This window comes from Copadichromis virginalis, linkage group LG2, assembly GCF_057382275.1.
Source record: "Copadichromis virginalis isolate Kocher_CV1m ecotype Utaka linkage group LG2, C_Virginalis_male_GT1.1, whole genome shotgun sequence".
In the NCBI taxonomy this organism is placed as follows: Eukaryota; Metazoa; Chordata; class Actinopteri; order Cichliformes; family Cichlidae; genus Copadichromis; species Copadichromis virginalis.
This window is the reverse complement of record NC_140619.1, coordinates 34,729,330-34,750,315: the sequence shown is the minus strand read 5'-3', so window position 1 is coordinate 34,750,315 and position 20,986 is coordinate 34,729,330. Positions and strand designations below refer to the sequence as shown.

The 20,986-nt window shown below is 40.3% G+C and overlaps 1 protein-coding gene across 1 annotated transcript; it reads left to right on the top strand.

Moving 5' to 3' along the window:
• The first annotated feature begins 1,134 nt into the window (after positions 1 to 1,134).
• On the top strand, positions 1,135 to 19,010 carry LOC146717867 (uncharacterized). The gene is made up of 16 exons (XM_085432191.1): positions 1,135 to 1,453; positions 1,792 to 1,888; positions 3,765 to 3,978; positions 4,263 to 4,405; positions 6,664 to 6,838; positions 6,990 to 7,045; positions 7,885 to 8,081; positions 8,177 to 8,287; positions 8,444 to 8,569; positions 12,423 to 12,521; positions 12,607 to 12,762; positions 15,125 to 15,713; positions 17,753 to 17,816; positions 17,905 to 18,083; positions 18,170 to 18,258; positions 18,375 to 19,010. Exons 1-16 carry the CDS (start codon positions 1,268 to 1,270, stop codon positions 18,471 to 18,473), a joined length of 2,580 nt encoding a protein of 859 aa, XP_085288317.1. The 5' UTR covers positions 1,135 to 1,267; the 3' UTR covers positions 18,474 to 19,010.
• Positions 19,011 to 20,986: the final 1,976 nt, after the last annotated feature.

Sequence of the window (20,986 nt, the reverse complement as noted above, 5' to 3'; positions counted from 1 at the left end):
ATACACGATCTTTGTTTATGTTGTCCTGAATGACAGATTCTTAATCATGTCGATTGTATGAAAGACCAGTGAAAATTTCAAGCTTTTATCTTTAACAGTTCTTTAGATCTTAAAACATTCAGTGTTCAAACATTGGCTCAGCTTTCGATGTTTGAAAAAATATTTAAGTATTTGCTTTATGAAGCTAAAATTTTCCAGCTCTCATTATATATGTTCAAACACTGGACCATAACATGTTCATGCAACTCAGAGATCCTAGAGCAGAAAATGTTGTCAGAGTTTGCTGATTTGAGATGGAATGGTCCACATGATTAATTTGATAAAAGTGGAAATTTGGAGGACTTTAACCTTTAATGAAACATTTCTGTGTTGTTAGAATAATACTTTTTAGGCATCTGAATATTATTTACATTTACTGAAGTACAAGTTCACAGTACTTTATCTGAGTACTTCAGGTACTGTGTGATTTGCAGCTTAAGATCCACCAGCAAAACTTCTTCTTTCGGGTGCTCCTTCTAGGGGTCACCACAGTGGATCATTTGCCTCCGCCTCACCCTGTCCCTAACACCCTCTTCTATCACACCAACCCTCCGCATGCTCTCCTTTTACAAACCTTCTCTGAGACCCCTCTATTTTCCTCCTGCCTGGAAGCTCCATCTTCAGCACCCTTTTCATCAGTGCCACCTTCTTTAAACCATACATCATACTAGGTCTCACTACTATCTTCTAAATCTTCCCTTTCACTCCTGCTGCTGTCTTTCTGTTACAAATCACCCCTGACCTCCACCCTGCCTGTCCACTGCTTTGGTTGGTTCGCCAAAGCAATAGTATTTAAGATAAACCAGCAAAAAAACCAAAAAACAACAACAAAAAACGGTAATGAAAGATTAGAGTTAATGAACAAAGGAGGGAATCACCAATCAAGTATCATATTCGTAAATAACTCGTGTTTTGGTGCTTACGGATAATTTTGAATAGAGTCGTATTGTGCCACTCTCGCTGTCAGGTAAAGGTGTCGCCTGTAGATGGCACCCTCATACAATTAACTAGTCGGCACTCGGGGCCTGCCCCCAGCCAATCACAGCGCAGCTTTAAAGCAGTTCAATAAAGTTCGCTTTTTCCGCTGTGTGACTTCGCGCTAAGAGGAAACAGTCGCTTCTTGTCCGTGCAAAAGATGTGGGCGAACAAACCTACTCTGGCTGAATGTAACACAGTCAGGCTCGAAGTGACAGATACGAGCAAAAAGAGCCTGTTTTAAGGAAGGAACATGTATCTATGGCGCTTCTCCATCGCCATAACCCTCGGCTTGGTTTGGTATTGCTCAGACTGCGGACGCACACTGACTCAGTACTTATGTTTTCTTCTTTGCATTTCCACCCCGCTGCTGTCTGCAGTCAGCGGGCGAGAGAGCGGCACACAGACGGACGAAGAGGCGAAGGACGACCCAGTTCAGGTAGTTTGCGCAGTTGTTTGTGTTAAAACTAGTTGCAAAACCACCGTAGAAGTGTTAATAATTACAATTGTGAGCGTGAGGTGCGTTTTACAGTCACGTGATGGTATTTTGTATCACCTTATCACCCTTCTATGAATCACCGGTGAGGGTTGTTGCTTGTTTTACTCATAATTTTAACAAAAGACCACACCAAAGCGTAGGTGGGTCATCTCCCATGTTTACACACATACCTGAACTCTGAAAATGTACATTAAAAATGAAAGTGTCCAGAGTCCTGCACTTTAATGCTGCAATTTTATAGCCCCTGGCTTTTAATTCACAGTGTTCCTGTTTTCCAGGAAACTGTTGTTGATGACTTGATTGATGGAGACACACCGGACCTGGCTGTGCCGCTGGAGTCTCAGTATCCACATGTGAAGAGATCTTTGCAGCAAGGTGAAGTATGTCTTTTGCAGTGGAGTAATTTGTCTGTAGAGGACGGGACTGTGTCTGTCATTGCAGGTTAGCAGTGCTTTACACGAGGACCGAAAGTGAGGGGTCAAAGTCGGGCCTGTCTCAGCAGATTTTCAGTTCTGTTTTGACTTGATATAGTTGGAAAGAACAGTTTTGCGTTGACACAGACTGGAACTGGAGCTCCTGTTACACAGAATGTGGAGGGATTTCAAGGAAGAAAAAGCTAACCAGCACACCCACAGCAGATGGGTATGCTACACATCACTGTGGCTGTTAAGCAGGAAATAAGATGGAGGTTTTCATAAAGCTTTGTGTTTATTTATGCGCTTTTGAGCACTGGTAATTGGTTTGTGGTAAGCCCAGACCATATGAGGTTTTTAAACAGTTTTTCCTCTTCCTGCAGAGATCTGCAAACCTGTGACAAAGTAAAAAGATAATATAGCTTCTTTTTCTTCTTCCTGTTTTTATAATGATACAAATGAATATGCTGTCTACCATTTGGAGCTTATGTCTGTATCTATTGGGCACCACAAACATATCTAAAGTCACTCTAGAATATTTAATAAGAACACTTTTTAATTTTGCATAAATCTTGTTTCATTTTTATACAAACAAAATAGAAAAATGCCAGATAGTTTGCAGGTGTCTTGTACATTAAATATGCACCCACCTGGAAGTTTGATTGGTGCACCCGTTTAGCTGCCCCTAATTCAAAAATCTAATTGGCCAAATCGCATGGCAGCAACTCTGTATATTTAGCAATGCATACAAATCAAGGTGACCTGGTGACATTTGAAGTAGGCATGAGGAATGGGAAGAAAGGTGACTTTAAATTTCGTTGAATGTGACATAAGGTTTTGGTGCTACATGAGTTGGTCTGAGTATTTCGCAAACTGCGCATTTACTGGGGTTTTCACAGCTCTCGTTCTGGTTCTTGTTTACAGAAAATGGACTTAAAAAAGAAAATATCCAGTGAGCAGCGGTTCCCTGGGCTTAAAATGCTTTGTTGATGCTAGAGGTCAGAGGAGAAGTTCGAGTCAGAGTTTGGAGTAAACAACATGAAAGCGTGGATTCATCCTGCCGAGTATCAACAGTTCTGGGTGGTGTTGACGATGTAATTGTGTAGGGGATATTTTCTTGGCACATTTTAGCGCTCTTAGTACCAACTGAGTATTGTTGAAATGCTACGGCTTATCTGAGTATAGTTGCTAACGATGTCCACCCTTTTATGATCACAGTGTGCCCATCTTCTGATGGTAGCTTCACATCATAGATGTAAGGCAGACAAATTTGCAGCTGTGGTGTGATGCTATCATGTCAATACGATTAAAATCTCTGAGGACTGTTTCAGCAAGTTGTGGAATCTGTGCAAAAAAGAAATATGGCTGTTCATAATGCAAAAGGAGTACTAGCAGGGTGTAACTAATGAAGTGGCCAGTTAATTGCTAAATATTAATAATTCTCAAATATCCCTGCAAATTAAATGAGAAACTGTAACAGCCCCACATTAACATTGTATTTGATGTTTCTCAGCGTATCTGTGAAATAAAACTGAAGTTGTGCTAATATCAAGAAAACAACAGCAAAAAACCTGCTCAGTGAATTCACAGCTGAGTAGCTGAACTCCAGATGGCCTGGTCTTCAAAATCTCGTCGTGGAAATGTGTGCCAAGATTTATATAAATAATTCTGGACTTCAGAAGTGGGAGCTTGAATTTTTCTTTAAAAAAAAAAAAAAAAAAAAAGCTTAAAAGTCAGCGCAGTTGTTGAATTTGATGCTCAGGAGGTGAGCATGGGAGCACAGTGTGAATGTAACTTTCCTTTGTGACTGACTTGCTGTGTGCCTGCTGTCCTCGCAGTGTTTGAATGCGCCTACGCTCAGCTCGTCCTGCCTTGGTACACCGTCCCCGAGTCGTGCGAGCAGCAGCCCCTGCACCAGGTTCTCAGCAGGGAATTCGACTTTGTAATCGACCGCATCATTGAAAGGGCCAAAGACTTTGATGTCTCCCACGCAGTCGTGGGCTCCATTCGGATTTTGACCCAGCACTTGCATAACGCGAAGCAGTCTGACAGGTGAAGCTTTACACTTTCTTTTATTTAATAGGATTCAGAATTCATGCTGTTGCTTCTTTGCACTCAGTAACATTTGAGAACTCTATAAATACCTCCAGTGTTTTTTATCACCTATGAATAATTTACTTTTTACTGTACCTTGCGATAATGCATTTTTCCTAAGGCACATAGTTTTAAGAGTAGTGTGCCACATCAGAATTAAGATTATGATCACGCACTTGTGGCGATAAACACTGAGCACTTGCTCATAGTTGCTGTTCTTGTTCTTTTGCTTTCTCTTTCAGACAGCTCTTGTTTAGGTCCAGAGCAAAGGAGATTGCAGTTCTCCGAGAGCTCTCTGATGCTCTGGTATGTAACCTTTTCCCCAAATCTCTCTGGGGCCAAGAAGTCAACCGCTGTGCCTTAAATGAGATCATTGCCTTAAAGGGTAAGGAAGCATTAAATCATCTCTGCAGCAACAGTCTTATATAAGGACTAAGCCTCACATGAATTCTTTGAGGAGTGCGAGTTGTGTGTAATCCCTTATTGTCAGTGGCATTGTAGAGCTTAGACATGAACCTTAGGTTACATAAAAAGAAGGCTCCTTCTGCAGTGATCTGCCAATCCCCCCCTCAGGGTTTTGTCATTTTTATAGTAACAGATGAAATGCTTCATCCGGAGAGAGACTTGCTGTGGGGTAGGTTTTTGCAATTACGCATGCAATAAGTGATTTTTACAGCTGTGCTGTTTGGTGGTTAGAAAGTGCTAATTTCTGGCAACTGCTCATAGATCTGTAACTAAAAGATTTGGAGTAGTTGGCAATGTTATTTGTAGCTTCAGTGTTGCAGTAAAAATTCTGAATACTCATTTACTCTAGCAATATGGTTTGTTTTATCAATTCCAGTTATTCATTTCACAGAGGAGTTGATGTGACACCTTTAAACACTTAATATTTTGAGGAAATGCTTTAATTTTCTCTTATTGCAAGTTTTATGCGAGCACTGTCTTAAATATAAAGCTGGAACCAGCATGTTGTATCTTGCATAATATGTGTAAAATCCGAAGTGTGCATGACACGTGCTTCTTTTATGGGGATTGTAGGGTCTGTATGCATAAGTATCAGGGGTGTGTCTAGCGCTGCTTTTCTGCTGGCTATTTTGAAGGTGCAAGTGGCTTTGTTACTGCTTCTCCTTTGGATTATCACCAAACCTCAACGCTTGCACGTGCAATACATACATGCTTAAGTAAAGTACCACCAGAATTACCTCTGAGAAATACACCTACAGTATTTGGTAACTAGAATAATCAGGTTGCTGATCAGTTGGGTCATTACTTTTCTTGTTTTACTGATAGTCTGGTTAAAGCTCCATTCCAAAGACCTAACTCAAGGGATGAACCAGTGTTGTATGAACAGGCAACTTTGCAAAGAACCCATTTTGAATTGTGCTTTCAGGGACTTTGTTGCTAACAGCATGTGACAAAAACTCGTCATTTGTTCCCATTTCTTTTGCTGAATTTATGAAAAACCCCAAAGACAACACAGTTTGACAGCAACAACAAGGTGATTCTCAAAGAATTCAAATTTGGCAACATATTTTGGCATGCTGTGCAGTGTCTTTAGTTAAAAAATAAATAAATAAATAATAATAAAAATGAGTAAACTGGACAAGTAGAGGGTGGGTGTCAGGCACTCTTTCATATGAAAAGGAAACTAACAGAAAAGACTGTAGCCCTCTATTTTCTAGCACCCCATACTACCATAAATTGAACGAGTAGTTAAGGAAATAGATGGATAGAAATCTAGATTTCAACACTTCCAAGTGGAAACTGAGTGTGTGTGTGTGTGGGGGGGGGGGGGGGGGGTACGCTTTTTAATTCCTTACATGCTCTCAAAAGTTGGCTGATTTAGTTTGTTTACTGATAATCCAGGTTTTTAGGCTTTGTGGGTAACTCAGTGGTAGCTCCCCATCAAAACACAAACTGAAGGGTGTTCAAACCACAAAAGCAGATTAATTAACATATAAATGATTTGTTTTTGTCTTACAAGCTTTCATAATGAGAAAAGGCAAATTTATATTTTAAATGAAAAAGCCTTTTAATCGAGGCTACATAACAGCAAAAAACCTTTGAATGAATACAACAAACTCATACAGCGGTTGGAACAAAACCCCTAAAAAGTCAAGTTGCATGTAATTTGCAAAGCAGTTTAAGTGCAGTGTTAAACGGTGAATGTTTTGTCTTAAACGCCTGCGTGGGAGTCCTAGGTTACTGCGATGCTGCAAAGCTAACTGGAGAGTCGCCAACAGGCTGTGACAGTTGCTACTCTTGTGGGACCTGCTTAGCAAAAAATGCAATCTGACTCGAGCCGCCATAACTCAAGGCTGAATTTAGAGGTTTTTAAACAGTTGAGGATGCTGCCCATCAACTCAGTTTTCCTGGCAGCAACTTGCCAGCCACCTCAAGAGCTATGAGGCGTAGGTAACACAACCTTGCAGGATTACACTAAACTAACAACTAACCAGGAGGCCACTGTTAAGTGTTATTTATTCAGGCATATCGCAGGGATTTCGGGCTTCTCACCAAAAAATGAGTGCATTTCCCAGTACATTTAGCCAGTCATTTTACTGTTGGAGCTACAATTACTGATCAAATAGCAATATTAGTGATTCAAACAGGACCGTGTATTAATGTTGGCTGTTTTCTCAGGATTGGGACATTTGGTTGCATGGCTGTCTGACCCCGACAATCTGAACCAGCTAGTGGTGAGCCAGCTTGCCATCGTGACATCCAAAAACTCAGTGGAGGAGCTCTATGGATCAGACACTGAAAAAGCCTCTCTGGCTTCACAGGAGAGCAAAGGCGAGGGGGGAGATAGTGATGTGTGAGTGGCTGTCATCTTTTGCACCCCGCTGACTTGACTGAACCGTAGTGAGCCTCAAAGCAATGACTGTAACTGCCACCTTCTGCGTCTGAAATTGGAATTGACCTGGATTTGTTTGGTGGCTTTTTTTTTTTCTTCTCTCCCCCCGCAGGAGCTCGCACGGCACAGGGAATTCAGACGGCACCAGGACAAAGGGTAAAGGGAAAGGTGTGTTTAGTGATTGAATTGTAGCAGCTTATTCAATCCAAAGCTCTGTCAAACTGTGGGAAATGGTACATGCGGTTTCTAGTTTTATCCTTTTACCAGCAAGAAAACATTTTAAACTTGAGGGAGAAGGCAGATGGAGTGGGTGTTCTGAGGCTAGATGACCGTGCTTGTGCAATGTCTTGTACTACAACTGTTTGATGAATGTGTTGCGAGCTATGTGACATGTTGATTTCCTTTACCAGCCTCCCTTTCAGTGCAGAATTAGTTCCCTGTTTATCTTGCTTGTGTGTCCAGAAGGCTAATTACACAAACCTCAAGCAGAATGCCAAATAATTCCTGCCATGTCTTCATGCAACTCTGATCAATCCAACAGTAATGATGTCTTAATAAGAATGGATTATGTCAGGATAATGAACCTTGTGATATGATAAATATACAAATCTTCTCCAATGGTTGCATCAGAAACACTCATCTGTTATAATCTCTGACATTTATTTCAGTCTGATGTGATTTTTATTAATTGTTATGCTGTCACATAGATCATAAAATTGAAAGGCTGATCATGCTTGCCTGCTGTCATGCCTAACTGAGCACATGCTGTTTTGAGACTACTTTTTCTCTCACATTGTCTCACCACCCACTGTTGCTACACTTCCTCACAATGCAAGTGTATTCCTGTTTTTCAGCCAAAGTGGTGTTCATTATCGAGAGTTCGTTATTGTATACAAATGCATATTCGAGAGGGGGACATAATTTGAGTATAAATGTGAGGTGAAAATAAAGATGTCTCTCTCGCAATGTAATGTATGTGTTTTGGGCTTTTTTCTTTTCTATTTTAGGCAACAAGTTAAAGGAAGGATGGTCAAAGTTTGTGCACAAGATAAAGTTAAAGAAAGCCAAGAAAAAGAAGATGAAAAAGATGGAGCAGGAGCGGTTGCTGAAGATCACAGCCTACAGGGGAGACTTGTCCAGCGATGACAATGTCAGCAGCAGGGAGGGCTCCATTCGCAGCCAGGAGGAGGAAGACTCTGACGGGGTAAGGCTGCTTCATATAATGCAGTGTTATAAAATGAAGACAATAATTTGCCAGACAGAACAGATTCATTACTGCTTTTGGCCATACGAAATTAGGAAGATGGTGATCTGGAGGACTACCTGACAGCCGTTCAGGAGGACATGATCGAATTCAAGCTGTCATATGAGATGTGGCGCGTTGGCCGCTGGGCTGTCAGCATCCCGAATGTGAGTTATAAATATCAGTGACAGTGTGGAAAGTCCTGGAGGCTTGTTATCTGTCTGCAGAGGCCTTGTAATAGCAAGCACAATGTCCTTGGGTGACATGTTAAAGTTTTGAGCTGGATTTTTTTTTTTTTTTAACAGTAGTTTACTACATTGTAGGCTGACTGGGAGGATGAGAAGCTAATCTTCACTGTTCACCTGGAGGAAAAAGACAGTCCTGAGAACCTCCAATGGGACATCAAGAAGAGCTACATGGATATTGTACACTTCAGCAACAGATGGCAGGTAAAAGGACAAATGAAAGTTCTGTTTTGTTGTATCTTTGTTCCCAGTTTTCTCCCTTAAACTGGTTTGTTGACTTCTGATTTGCACAGTTATATTGTAAGGTACAAGATGCTACAATTTTACAGAGAAAACCCCAAAAATCAAAGGTTTTGGTCCACACTGACACGATGGCATCACACAGTTCCTGCGGTTGGGTGCACATTAATCATGTCAATCTTCCACTCCACCACATCCAAAGGGTGCCCATACTGGATTGACATCTGGAGATTGTGGAGGCCATTGTTGTGTTCACTATAAATGGCCTGTATTTGTATAGCGCTTTACACATCCAGTCATCCACCCATTCACACACACATTCACACACTGGTGATGGCAAGCTACACTAAACCAGTTTGAGATGATTTGAGCTTTGTAATGTGGTGTACTATCAGAAGATTATGTGTAAAGTGCATCTCAGCACCATTACAGCAGCACCACTAGCCTGAACCGTTGATTCAAGGTAAGGATGGATCCATGCCATCCAGAAGTTGCAGCAGAAAAGGACTCATAAGAGCAGGCAGTGCTTTCCCAGTCGCTGTTTTCCTTTTTTGGTGGGGCTGCGGGAATTGTAGCCCGAGTTCCCTTAGCAGAAATGATTGAAACCCAGTGTGGTCTTCTGCTGCTGTAGTTTATCTGCATGTTGCTTGTTCAGAGATGCTACTCTGCATGCCTTGGTTGTAACTTTACGTTCCTATAAACTCAAACAGTCTGGCCATTCTCCTTTGGCCACTGGCATCATCAAGACATTTTCACCCAGAGAGCTGATGCTGAGTGGATATTTTCTTTTTCCTTTGAACACTAGAGATGGTTGTGGGAAAATTCACAGGAGAGCAGCAGTGTTTGAAATATTCAGATCAGCCCATCTGTCACCAAAAAACTGACAAATTCCAAATTCAAAGACTGTTAAATTGCCTTTCTTTCTCATTCTGATCCTCGGTTTGAACTACAGCAGATTGTCTTGACTATGTCTACGTGCATCGACTGCCATGTGATTGGCCGATTAGATATTTGTACTAAGAAGCAGTTAAACAGATTTATGTAACGAATTGCTCAATGTGTAGTTATCATAAATAGAATAAAGTATTAGCTGAATTTCATTCCTCCCTGTCATTATGTTAAAGCCATTAACTGAGGAAGAAGGAAAATCACAACCACAACTACTTTTTTGGTCCTCCTAAAAGTGGTAAAAATGACACACTACACTTAGACTTTTAGAACCGTTTGAAATCAAGAAAAACCTGGTGGGCTGGATTTTATTTTTTAACTGACAGGTCACAAAGAGTGAGAATAAATGGGGTTCTGTCGGACTCAGTGTTCTCCTCCACAGGATCTCCTCAAGGGTGCGTCTTATCACCCTTATCATTCATTCTCTATACAAACGTGTGTCAGAGCAGATATGAAAACAGGGCAGTCATTAAATATGCAGAGGACTCTGTTATTGTCAGCTTACTGAAAGAGGGTGAAACTAACCACGGTCCAGCCATTGATGACTTTGTTCAGTGGTGTGAGGAGTCTTATCTCCAGTTGAACGTATCTAAAACAAAAGATATGGTTATTGATTTTAGGAAACAACAAAATGGGTACGGAGTCACTTTAATTAAAGGTTAGAAAATAGAGCAAGTACAATCATATAAATATCTTGGCACCATAATCAATGAAAAACTGAATTTTGATCAGAATTGCAAAACAGTTTGTAAAAAGGGTCACCAGCACCTTCACTGCCTCAGGAAACTTGCTCATTTCCACATTGGCCAAAAATTTTTTAGCTTCGTTTTATCGTTCTTTTGTTGAGTCGGTTTTATCCTTTGTTTGGTGGCATGGGTTGGTCAGACCTCTGTCACAGAGAAAAACTCACTGAATCGGATAGTGAGATGGTCCAGTCGTCTGATAGGTGAGCCACAGTCTTGTTTAGCCTCCCTGTACTCTAAACAGGCTTTATAAATCCTTAAAAATGGTTCCCATCCTCTACGGGGTGAATTTCAGCTTCTTTCCTCAGGACAAAGCGTTATAAAAACAGCTTTGTCCCTGTTGCTGTTACTGAATTAAATAAGAACAGTTTTTGATTCGAAACGTTAAATTACTATATATGTGCTACAGTGAGGTTTATATTTATTAGGTATGTCTGTTTTTGAAGGGATGCCAAATGCTATCATTTTTCTGTAAAGCAAATTTACCTTGCGTATGGGTATAAATAAAGTTACCTTACCTAGATTTACTTGTCACTGGGTTTATTTCCCTTCCTTTCACTAAGCTGAACTGTGTTTGGGGAGCTACGGAGAGTCTTGTTGAATGAAATCAATTATTGGCTTGATCCTCTGTGAATTGAATGATTATCTGAGTCATTGACTTCGCATGCAGGGAGGCACTGTGACGCAATGTTTAGCACCGTCACTTCAGAGCAAGAATGTTCCTGGTGCAATCCTCCCATGTGCCTGCGTGGTTTTCCTCTGGATATTTGAGCTTCCTCCCACAGTCCAAAGACATGGTGATTTGACTAGATGTGACTGTGAGAGAATCTGTGTCTCCTTGTGTAGGCACTGTGGTGGATTTAAGGTGGATGGATGATCATGTCCAAGTTGCATGCAAGCAAACGAGATAATGATACAGAAGTGAGGGGACGTCAATCACCTTTTCAATTAGTGTCTGTCACTTGGTTTTTAAAAAGTGCTTGTCAGTGAGCGATGAGAAGGCAAGCTATGTCCTCAAATCAAATGTCTAAAGGACAAGTTTTCATTCCAAATAAAACTTCTACCCATTTTAAGTCGTCCTTTCTCCCTATGCTGGTTTAGAAAAGTTTCAGTCTTGTACCAAAAACAGTGCAACTTGGGAAGATGTCAGTGAAGCCTCATGTTAAATTCAGATCAGCTTTAAAATGCACTTTTTTTTTTCTTTTTTTTTTTGTTTACATAGGATGGATTCTGACTCTGTGTATATGTGGACATAGAATAGTGTAGACAGACTTTGCTGGTGGTTTCTACAGGTTAGGATGCTAGGAGTGCCACCGCTGCGGTGTGCATAGGCAATAAAAAGGTCTTTGTCTCACAAAAATAAAAAAAGAGAAATAAAATACAAAATAAGCACACCATGCTCTTATGTTTTAATTATATTTCATCTTTACATTGTAAATGTAACATTAGTGTTATCTCATGAAAGACTTGATAATTTTGGCATTTTCATTTACATTCAGGGAAGCATTGACTCAAGAGTTGAGGTGGAGCTGGTGTGAACAACAGTGCATGTATTAACTTCTTGGTAGCAGTATAGTGAGACTGCATTTCCTAAGAATTAAATGAGTGACCTATTATTTTGAAATGCCACGCGCGCTTTTTCAGTCTGTATTCATTACGAGGCGTTCCCAGCAGCCGAAATGTCAGCATGAAACATTGAGAAATGTTTTCAGTTATATTGACTAGTATTTGCCCATTCTACACTATTATTATTTTAATTATTATCATTAGTCAGAGGTGATTCCAACATCATATAACTGAAGCTTTGTGGATGTAAATGAAATGTTGTTATACTGATATCAAAATGATACGGATGCTTTTCTAAGGTGCATAGATGCTACAGATGAGTTGTTTAGCACGTTGTTAGGTAGTTACTAGGCAACATCATAACATGCTAAAGATAAGAAACTTCAGATGCCTGAGCTTGCACAAATCCTCATCACGTACGAGGAGTTCACAGGTGAACACAGCGCTTTGATGACCACCTGTTACAGTTCTAAGCCTTCAACTGTAAAAACTGATTAAGGTCTCTTAGGTCAGCTTTAGGCTTTTAATTATGGTTTTTTTTTTTCCTTGTCTTTATCCAGGACTCCACCAGCCTACCTGGGGTCTTGGTGCTGGAGGAGATGGAGGTCAACGATAAAGTTAAAGAAGAAGCAAGAGTATCAGTGGAGCACTTCCTGCAAGTGAGAGAGATCACAAGGCTCGGATATGTTGATAGATAAACACTTAGTGTGTCATATCTTAACAATGTGTCATTTTCCTTCCCAGGAACTGGTTTCCGATAATCTGATCGGCCACACTCAACCAGTATTTCAGTTCCTCTGCCCGCTTGACAAACTCCTGAATGAGGAGAAACATGGAGGCGTTTGGGGCCTGCTCAGCGGCTTGGCTTACTTCCTCACTCCCAGCTACGAAGAAGATGAGGTAATGTTTCACTGCCACTTGTAATCAACTAGTCATTTTAGAGTGTTTCCAAGGTAACGGAGTTTTGCTTTTAGTTCTGGTAATATTAAGAATGATTTCATCGAGGTTTCTGAAATCTCGTAATGTTGAAAAACTGTCAGATGGGATAAGAGCACAGAAGCAGACAGACTTGTGGAGTATGCCACATCAGTTTCTGGGCACACCTGATTGATTGTGCCCTGGTGATCTTCAGCCCAGCTGTCATGGGATGAGAGGTATATGACCAACTAAACAAAAATTTGGGGTAGTCTAAACCTGCCATTAGACACTTATATTTCGGAGAAAGCAAAAGAAAAAATGATTACTCAAACTGTCAGCTGTAAACGTCGCTCAGAGTGACTTCCTGGTTAATATTGACCTGATTTCAGTTGTAGACACAGATGCACACACTGATTTCCTGTGCAAAGAGAGATTATTTTAAGCAAAGGTGACCACCGTTTCCAAAAAAAAAGTAATTTGGATCATTTTGATAAACTCTTGGCCTATGTATAACTTGTCTGATTGTATGACTGCTTCTGTTGGACTTACTGTAGTGCTGCTGCGTTCAACATTTATTTAGACAAATTTATTTTAGAATCAATAAAACAATAACCAGAATCGGCGTCTCTCTTGTAGTGCGAAACTATTCATTTCTACCTTCTGTCTTTTTAAGGATATTTAAATTAATTTCTGAATTGCAAACTCAAAACAGAAGTTAAATCTGATACGATGGGAAGCTTTAGAAACAGTTAAGAACAGCTTTTATTGATTTTTAGCTGCTTTTTTTTTTTTTTTTTTACTTTTTGTTATAAGAAAGTGGTGCTAATGGTTGTAACCTCTGGCTCCAAGAGAAAGTGTGGAAGAAAAAAATACCATCTTAACAACTTTAAAAACATCCTTTTGATTTCTTTGCAATATTAGCTTTCCTTTTCATTGAACATCAGATGGACATTTATAGATGGTGATATTTGCTCTGATATCTACAGGTGCCTTTATTGCTCGTGTACAGTTGGTTTATAAATTATAATTATATTACCACATTTGGAAATTGGCAGTGGGTAGAGATCAGTAGCCACTGCCATAATTTAAAATGAATTAAACTAAAAGGCTTGCATGGGTTTTCTGCAGCTACTCCAGCTTACTCCCACAGGGCCGGTGTTATTGACTGTAGGTGTGAAGCACAACTCCAGATTGAAGACCAAAAGATTTGGCATAAAAAGCACAGCCACTGCCTGCTGTGGACAGTTTACCACACAGTTTCACTTCAGTTCTTTGTGTGTTTATAATTTTGCCTCATCAACGCTGGCTGACTGACGAACAACAGCACAAGCAACCGTGATCCACGGGCCGGTTGTACCACACACTGTACAGTGTCTATCTGGCAACAGAGCTATTTGTAGGCAGACGGGCCATCCCCAGCTAGTGGACAGTGAACGTGCTACATCTGCTGGACTATAAAATCCACTTGAATGGTTGGTTGTCTCTCTGACCCCTGTAATAGAATGGAGACTGCCCAGGCTGGGCTCTGCCTCTTGTCCTATGACAGCTGGTGTAGGCTTCAGCTTCTCCACTTTTATGGAGCGAATTGGAAATAAATTCCCAGTATAGTTGTCACAAAAGAGGAAAACAAAAATGCTATGCAGTTTTAAAAATGTAAAACCTTTTGAAAAGATGGGAATTGACTACCGACGGGTAAAATGTGGTATAGCTTCAAGGTGTGAAAAGAAGTCCCTCAAAGCAACGTGGAAGAACCTTAAACCTGCATTCTTTTTAATGGCCATCAGGGGGCAATACCTGTAGTTGTGAAAAGATTTCTAAAGGACTAGAAAACCTTGAGGACTTAAACTATATAAACTGACTTTGTTTTGTTCAATATGACCCAAAACCCAGTGACAGCGTTGTAAACTTTGGTCATTCTAAGTGTGGGAATTATCTGCAGAATGCTTATTGGGAGGATCTTTTGGGGAAGGTAAAGCAGGTCAGTAGGGAAGTAGTGATGCACAGTGGTACCCATAGCTAGTGCACATACACCCATAGTGAAGTTGAATTTTGGTCTGCTGGTTCACATAATTCAACTTGATAGCCTGCAAATGCATGTTGGTAGCATCTGTCTAAAGGTCAAACTGAGAAAATGTTTTAGACTTCTTCTAGAGCTGCAGAAATGATGTACAGCATTTCATGTAACAAGAAACATCATGTAGATGTGATGTAATTCCCCTTTAAATATTTCTTAGTGAGCAAACGTATGGATTCATTTAGTCTCAGCTCTGTCGTGGAGTACAGTCAGAAAGGCCAGTGCCTCAGGGACAGCCTTCACAAAGAGATTGTTTTGTTTACTTTGCAGAACTCGAGCATGCAGCCCGGAGCCCCAGATGAAAACACAATGTCATCTCTGCAACTAGAATCAACAGCTCAGTCTTTGGAGAACCACAGTGCCTCTGATGTCCCCAGTCAAACTCTTCCATCTATTATTATCTCCCAGTACGATTCCCCTTTAGAACTGCCTGAGGAGACTGACATTAATCCACAGCCTTCTGTTGACTCAAAGTCCTCAAATGAAAATGGCTCCCAAGAAAAAAACGAGGATTCTGATAATCCCTTAACCTCTCACTTTAAAACACTCTTCAAAGGATTTGGCCGATATAGATCACACGAGTCTCTGGCCTCAACAAAAAACGGCAGTGCGGAAGATGTGCCCGACTTGGGCTTGCAGCGGGAGGGTCCAGAGGGCTCGTCGTGGCTTCACTTCAGTGCGAGGTCCAATAAAAGGGAGAAAACGTGTTTTAGGTCCGGAGGACTGTACAAGGCGAAAGGAAAGGAGGCACAGGCTACACTGCAGAGAGGGGACAACTCCCAGGCTCTAAAGAACCAAGTCAACAGGGAACAGCCGGAGGCGACCAAAGCCATATTTGATCTGCTGAAAGAAATATCCGGTTTGTTTTAATGTTTAAAGCCACTTTGTACTGTCATGTATACTTCACTCAACATTTTAAAGCACATTGTAGCTTTTTATATTTATTAATGCATTCCTTTGAAGACTAGGCAAACAGCTGCTTTGGTTCATTTCAGTACAAGAACAAAATTAACCTGTAGAGACTTGAAACTTGCCTGAGAAAGTTAATCCTTTGTAGTGAGTATTTGGTCTGTGTGAACTGTCACGTGGGATTTTAAGGTGAGAGCATGGCTTGTTTTTAAAAGCCCAAGAGTGGTGTATTCACACTCTCTCACACAATGAAGGGCTGACAGCTGGCAGCCGCATTATGTTCTCAAAAGATTTTCTGCAAAAATAAAAACCTTTTTGCTTCGACGGTGCAGATTAAAATCGTGCAGGTCACAAAAGAAGTCTTAGACAAAAGTGCAGCCTTGATGTTCGCTGTGATGATTTATCAACCTCAGGCAAACCTCACAATCATGAAAGCCCCCCCCCAGTACTGAAATAAACTGCAACAAGCTCAAAGGCAGAAAAATGTCTGTTTATATTCTTTATGATAAAAGCTGTGGTAGTTCAGAACATCTATTCTATTTGATATGTTTTGACACTTAAATTGGATTACATTGTATCTTTTTTATAATTTGGCACTTTGAGAGAGTTAACAAGCCAATTTTATTTTTATAGCTTAAACCTACAAATTGGAGATTTGCCTCTGGGCTTTACAGTGGTGTTGTACCTCATGTTATGCAGACGTCCATCTGTGCAGCTACAGCTTGATGTGCAGATGAACAGAATTATTAGCCCACCTATGACAGTATTCCCCAAGAGGTGTTAAACAGAGTGAGGAATGTTTTTAGCACAGGTAAACATCAAAGTTTTATTTTAGATGATTACATTATTTTTACTTTGCACACAGAAATAAAATTATTTCATAAAAGACAAACTACCAGGGGCCAAATGATTAACCCCACTGATGCCAACAGTCAGTTGTGATTGGTTTTGTTGGACAGCCTGCCGTCGTTTACCGTTTTCAACAAGTCTTGCATGCGTCTCCTGAGCAGTCGCAGCCCATTCTTCTTCATCTCTTTAGTTCTTCCAGATTTGATGATCTTTTAGTCATCCAATTTAATGGGACACGACTGGTTACTGTCATGTTGGAAGACAAAGCAATAACCCACACCCAGTTTTGCTGCTGACTGCTTGAGGTTTTCTGTCAGAATTATTCACATATCCATCCTTCTTTACGATTCCTTCCACCTTGACCAGATTCCCAGTTTCAGCATTCAGGCACCGTTATACTCCCACCACTGTTTCACTGTGGGTTCTGTGTTCTTCGGATTGTACACCTCTGCTGTGTTTCTCCAAACATAAGCAGCATCTGTTTGTTCAAATAGCTCTAGTTTCACTTCATCTGTCTACAGGACAAACTTCCAGTATAGATAATCTTTCTCCAGGTTGTCCTTAAGCTTACTTTAGTCTGGCTTGAAGTTGTTTCTCCTGCAAAAACCTTGGTCTTCTTTAAGCCTACAGTTCCCATATTGGCCAAGTCATGACAGTTGTTCTTTAGTCACATCGCTCACTAGTTTCCTTTCCACACTCTTCCCATCTCTGACAGGTTTGTTCTTTATTGTGTGGCTTATTGAGTTTCTTGATGATACTTCTCGCACCAGTTCTTGACATGTGGAAATGCTGTGATAACTTTGTATATCCATCCCCTGCTTTGTGAGCATCAACAATTCTTTTTCTCAAGTCCAAACTGATTTCTTTTGTTTTTGGCACAGTGCTTTCTCAAATGACAGCTCAAATCTTTGAAGAAGTCTTTCATACTGTGTGTAAATTGGAAGATAACCTTCATTTTTAACTTGACTTTATAAGCACTGAGAATTACAAAGGTAAAGCCTGTCTCTGCACAGCAGCAGGGGGGCTAATAATACTGGCCCTTTTTTTTGTTTTCCTGAAATAAGTAAAGTTAAGACAAGCTAAAAACATGCAACATAGTGCTACTCTAAGATGACACTAACACTCTTATTTCCCTTACAGGAAACTCCTTCCTCATAAATATCTTCGACACTGTTCTGAAACCTTTTATGCCCATTCTGAAAAAGTAAGTGGCACCAGCGCGCTCCCACGGGTCAAACATTGTTATATCCCGGTCTATGAATGACTCATGAGTTTTGCATATTTTTCTCCAGGAAAGTGAACTCGTTCCTAAGAAAGGTGAACCCAACACAGGCGCAGATGGCTTCGTACATCGACAACCTGCGCAGCAAACTGTGGCCAGAGTCTCCTCCACCAACGCCTCATCCTCCTCGTACCGATGAGGAGAAGGACGAGACCAGGGATCGAGCGCATAACCTCATCAATGCCAAATGTAACAACACCTCTTTGCAGTGCAGCAGTTGATTTGGCACTTAATAATCCATCTAAAGTTTTTTTGTTTTTTTGTCTTTGCCATAGATTCAAATGTTTTGTTCCTGAAGAAGACGGACATGGAGTCTGTGTTCAATCTTTTCCAGGACAGAGAGGAAAACAAAACCCTGGTTTACGTGAGTATGCAAACTTCCTTTTTCAGCACACCTCATTTTTTGTATCAAATTCTCACTTTTCACTGTATGTTGCACGTAAATCTTTGTTCTTTCTCACGTCTCCACTCCCGTAACAGATGCTCCTGTCATTTCTGTTGAGAGAATTTCTCCCCAGTGAGTTTTCACTGAATGAGAGTGCTGCTGTTCTGCAAAAAGTGACCGGCTCCACCAGCTGATCGGTGACCGCCTGTTTTTACCTGTGCTGAAGTTTTTAAAGTATCCAGTTATTTATTAATCATCTTAAAGTGCCTTAAAATGTTTGAGACCACATGTTTCGCAACCTTTTCATACGTATATAATTTTTACTTCAAAAGTACTGTGAATATTTTGTATTGTGAACTGCTTTTGTATACCTTCACATGTCAGGTTAATGAATTGTGACTGGTGTGTACTGGAAAACATTCTTTGTGGGAGCCAACTTAACTTTTATTGTTGACCTCAAGAGAAGAAAGTGGCCTATACGTTATATTTACAGGTTGAATTTCACTCTGCATGATTTAATAATTGTTTTTCAAAAAATGTTTTCACTTTGAGAGTTTCTGTATGGTTTATACTCTGTTAGAGTTAACTTTTTTTCAACTATTGTGAAAACAAAATATGTCACAATTTAAAATTGCCTAAATGTGTCAAACCGCTGCCGGCACAGCTGTCAGTGGAAACTTGAAATTATGCAAATGTGAATTGTTCCAAATAAAATATTTTAATAAAGGTTATATCCGTCTTTGTGTATAACTTAAAATTAGACTGAAACTGTGTAAATGTGAGCTCTAAATTTGTTTCTGATACCAGCAGCACATTTTCTTTGAAGCAAAACCTGAGTAAAAGATGATTCATGCGGTTTAAATGGGTTAATCCTCTAAGGGAAATCGCGTTAGTGAAGTGTGAGGTGTATGAAAATAATTACGGTTATAAATTCACTGGATTAAAATACCTTGTTAACGTGCAGACACCATTTATTTATTTCATTCCTAGCGGGGAATGTTTAGCGGGGTCTACATGTTTGATATAATAACTGGTACGGTCTTAAATTAGGCCAATTCAGATCTTTAAAAATGGGAAATGCTTTTGTTTTCAGTTCTAATTAAAAGAACGAAACAAACCCGATGTTACTAGATGAAAATTGTACATGACAGGATTATTCTGGTCCAGGTCACACAAGGGAGATTATGGCCAGTGTAACATTAATTTTTTCATTCTCCTACTCGAGTCAGGTAGCAACACCACTGAACCAAACTCTCATTTCCACAAGAAAACTGTTAAATCTGATTTAATCCTATTATCAGCCTCAGGTGATCAACGAGAAGTCAACATAATCTTATGACGAATATGCAAGTGAATTCTTTCCCAGACCATCAACTTGTTTATTAATTCACTTTGACTGACACAAAAAACTAAAGACTGTCTTGCAGGGGGATCATACCAACTTCAGTGTCTGTGAATTTTCAGGCCACAACAATCTATTAAAATGTAGGACATATTTATATCCCAGACAAATACATTTTCTGGGATATAAATACGTTAAATAATGGACATTACATTATGGGTCAGGGGGAGTAATTTAGCAGACATAAGCATTAACATTATATTGAAACATACTCACTGGCCACTTTATTACATGGCAGCAACTCTGTGAAATTATGGACATACACATGGTCAAACTGAGCGTCGAGCGGAAGAAAGGTGATTAAGTGAATTTGAACGTGGCATAGATGTTGGTGATGGACAGGCTGGTTGGAGTATTTCAGAAACTGCTGCTCTACTGGGATTTTCTCACATAACAAGCCCAGTGTTCACAGAAGAGAGAAAATATCCAGTGAGCAGCAGTCCTCTGGGTGGAAATGCTTGTTGATATCAGAGTTATGAAGAGAATGGCCAGACTGCTTCTAGCTGAGAGGAAGGCAAAAGTAACAGCAGAAGAGCACACTGGGTGTCAATCCTGTTAGCTAAAAACACAAAACTGAGGCTACAATTCATCCAGACTCACTGAAATTGGACAAGAGAAGATTGGGGGGAAAAAAACATGGACTGTCTCGATTTCTGCTGACATTTACTTGTTAGTACCAGAATTTGCCATTAACTGGCTGTAGTGGGGGATGTTTTCTTGACACACTTTGGGTTCCTTGGTACCATCTTCATTGCTTTGCAAACATCTTCTGATGGTTGTGTGTGGGAGGATAATGTGCTAAGGTACAAAGCCAAAATAATCTCAAACTGTTTTTTTTCTTCTTTTTTTAAAAACATGTACTCAAATGGCCTCCACAGTCAACAGATCTAAATCCAATAGAGCACCTTTGGGATATTGTGGAAGAGGAGATTCAAATCAAGAATGTACAGCCGACAAATCTGCAGCAGCTTTGTGATGCTATCATGTCATTATGGGAACAAAACAGTAATTTAAGTGAGTGAATGTGGCATAGTCATTGTGGCCAGGTGAGCTGCTTTGAGTTTTTTAGAGAAAGCTGGTATACAGGGACTCAAAATTTGATGTTTTGTTTGAATAATTGACTACATTTAAAAATTAAGTGTCAGTATCGATAACCACGTACCACCTAATGCTGGATGTGCAATAAATAAGGGAGATTGCGTTGACTTTGCTGAAGTGTCCTTGAGCAAAACAGTCTTTCCGGTTTCCCCAGCTGTTACAGCTCCTCCCGTCCAGCAGGTGGCAGTGCCGTGATGAGCAGGCGCA

Coding starts and splice junctions, on each gene's coding strand:
- LOC146717867 (XM_085432191.1), top strand. CDS start 1,268: ATGTATCTATGGCGCTTCTCCATCGCCATAACCCTCGGCTTGGTTTGG. Junction 8,288..8,443: donor GGGCTGTCAGCATCCCGAAT/GTGAGTTATAAA, acceptor ACTACATTGTAG/GCTGACTGGGAGGATGAGAA. Junction 12,763..15,124: donor CCAGCTACGAAGAAGATGAG/GTAATGTTTCAC, acceptor TTTACTTTGCAG/AACTCGAGCATGCAGCCCGG.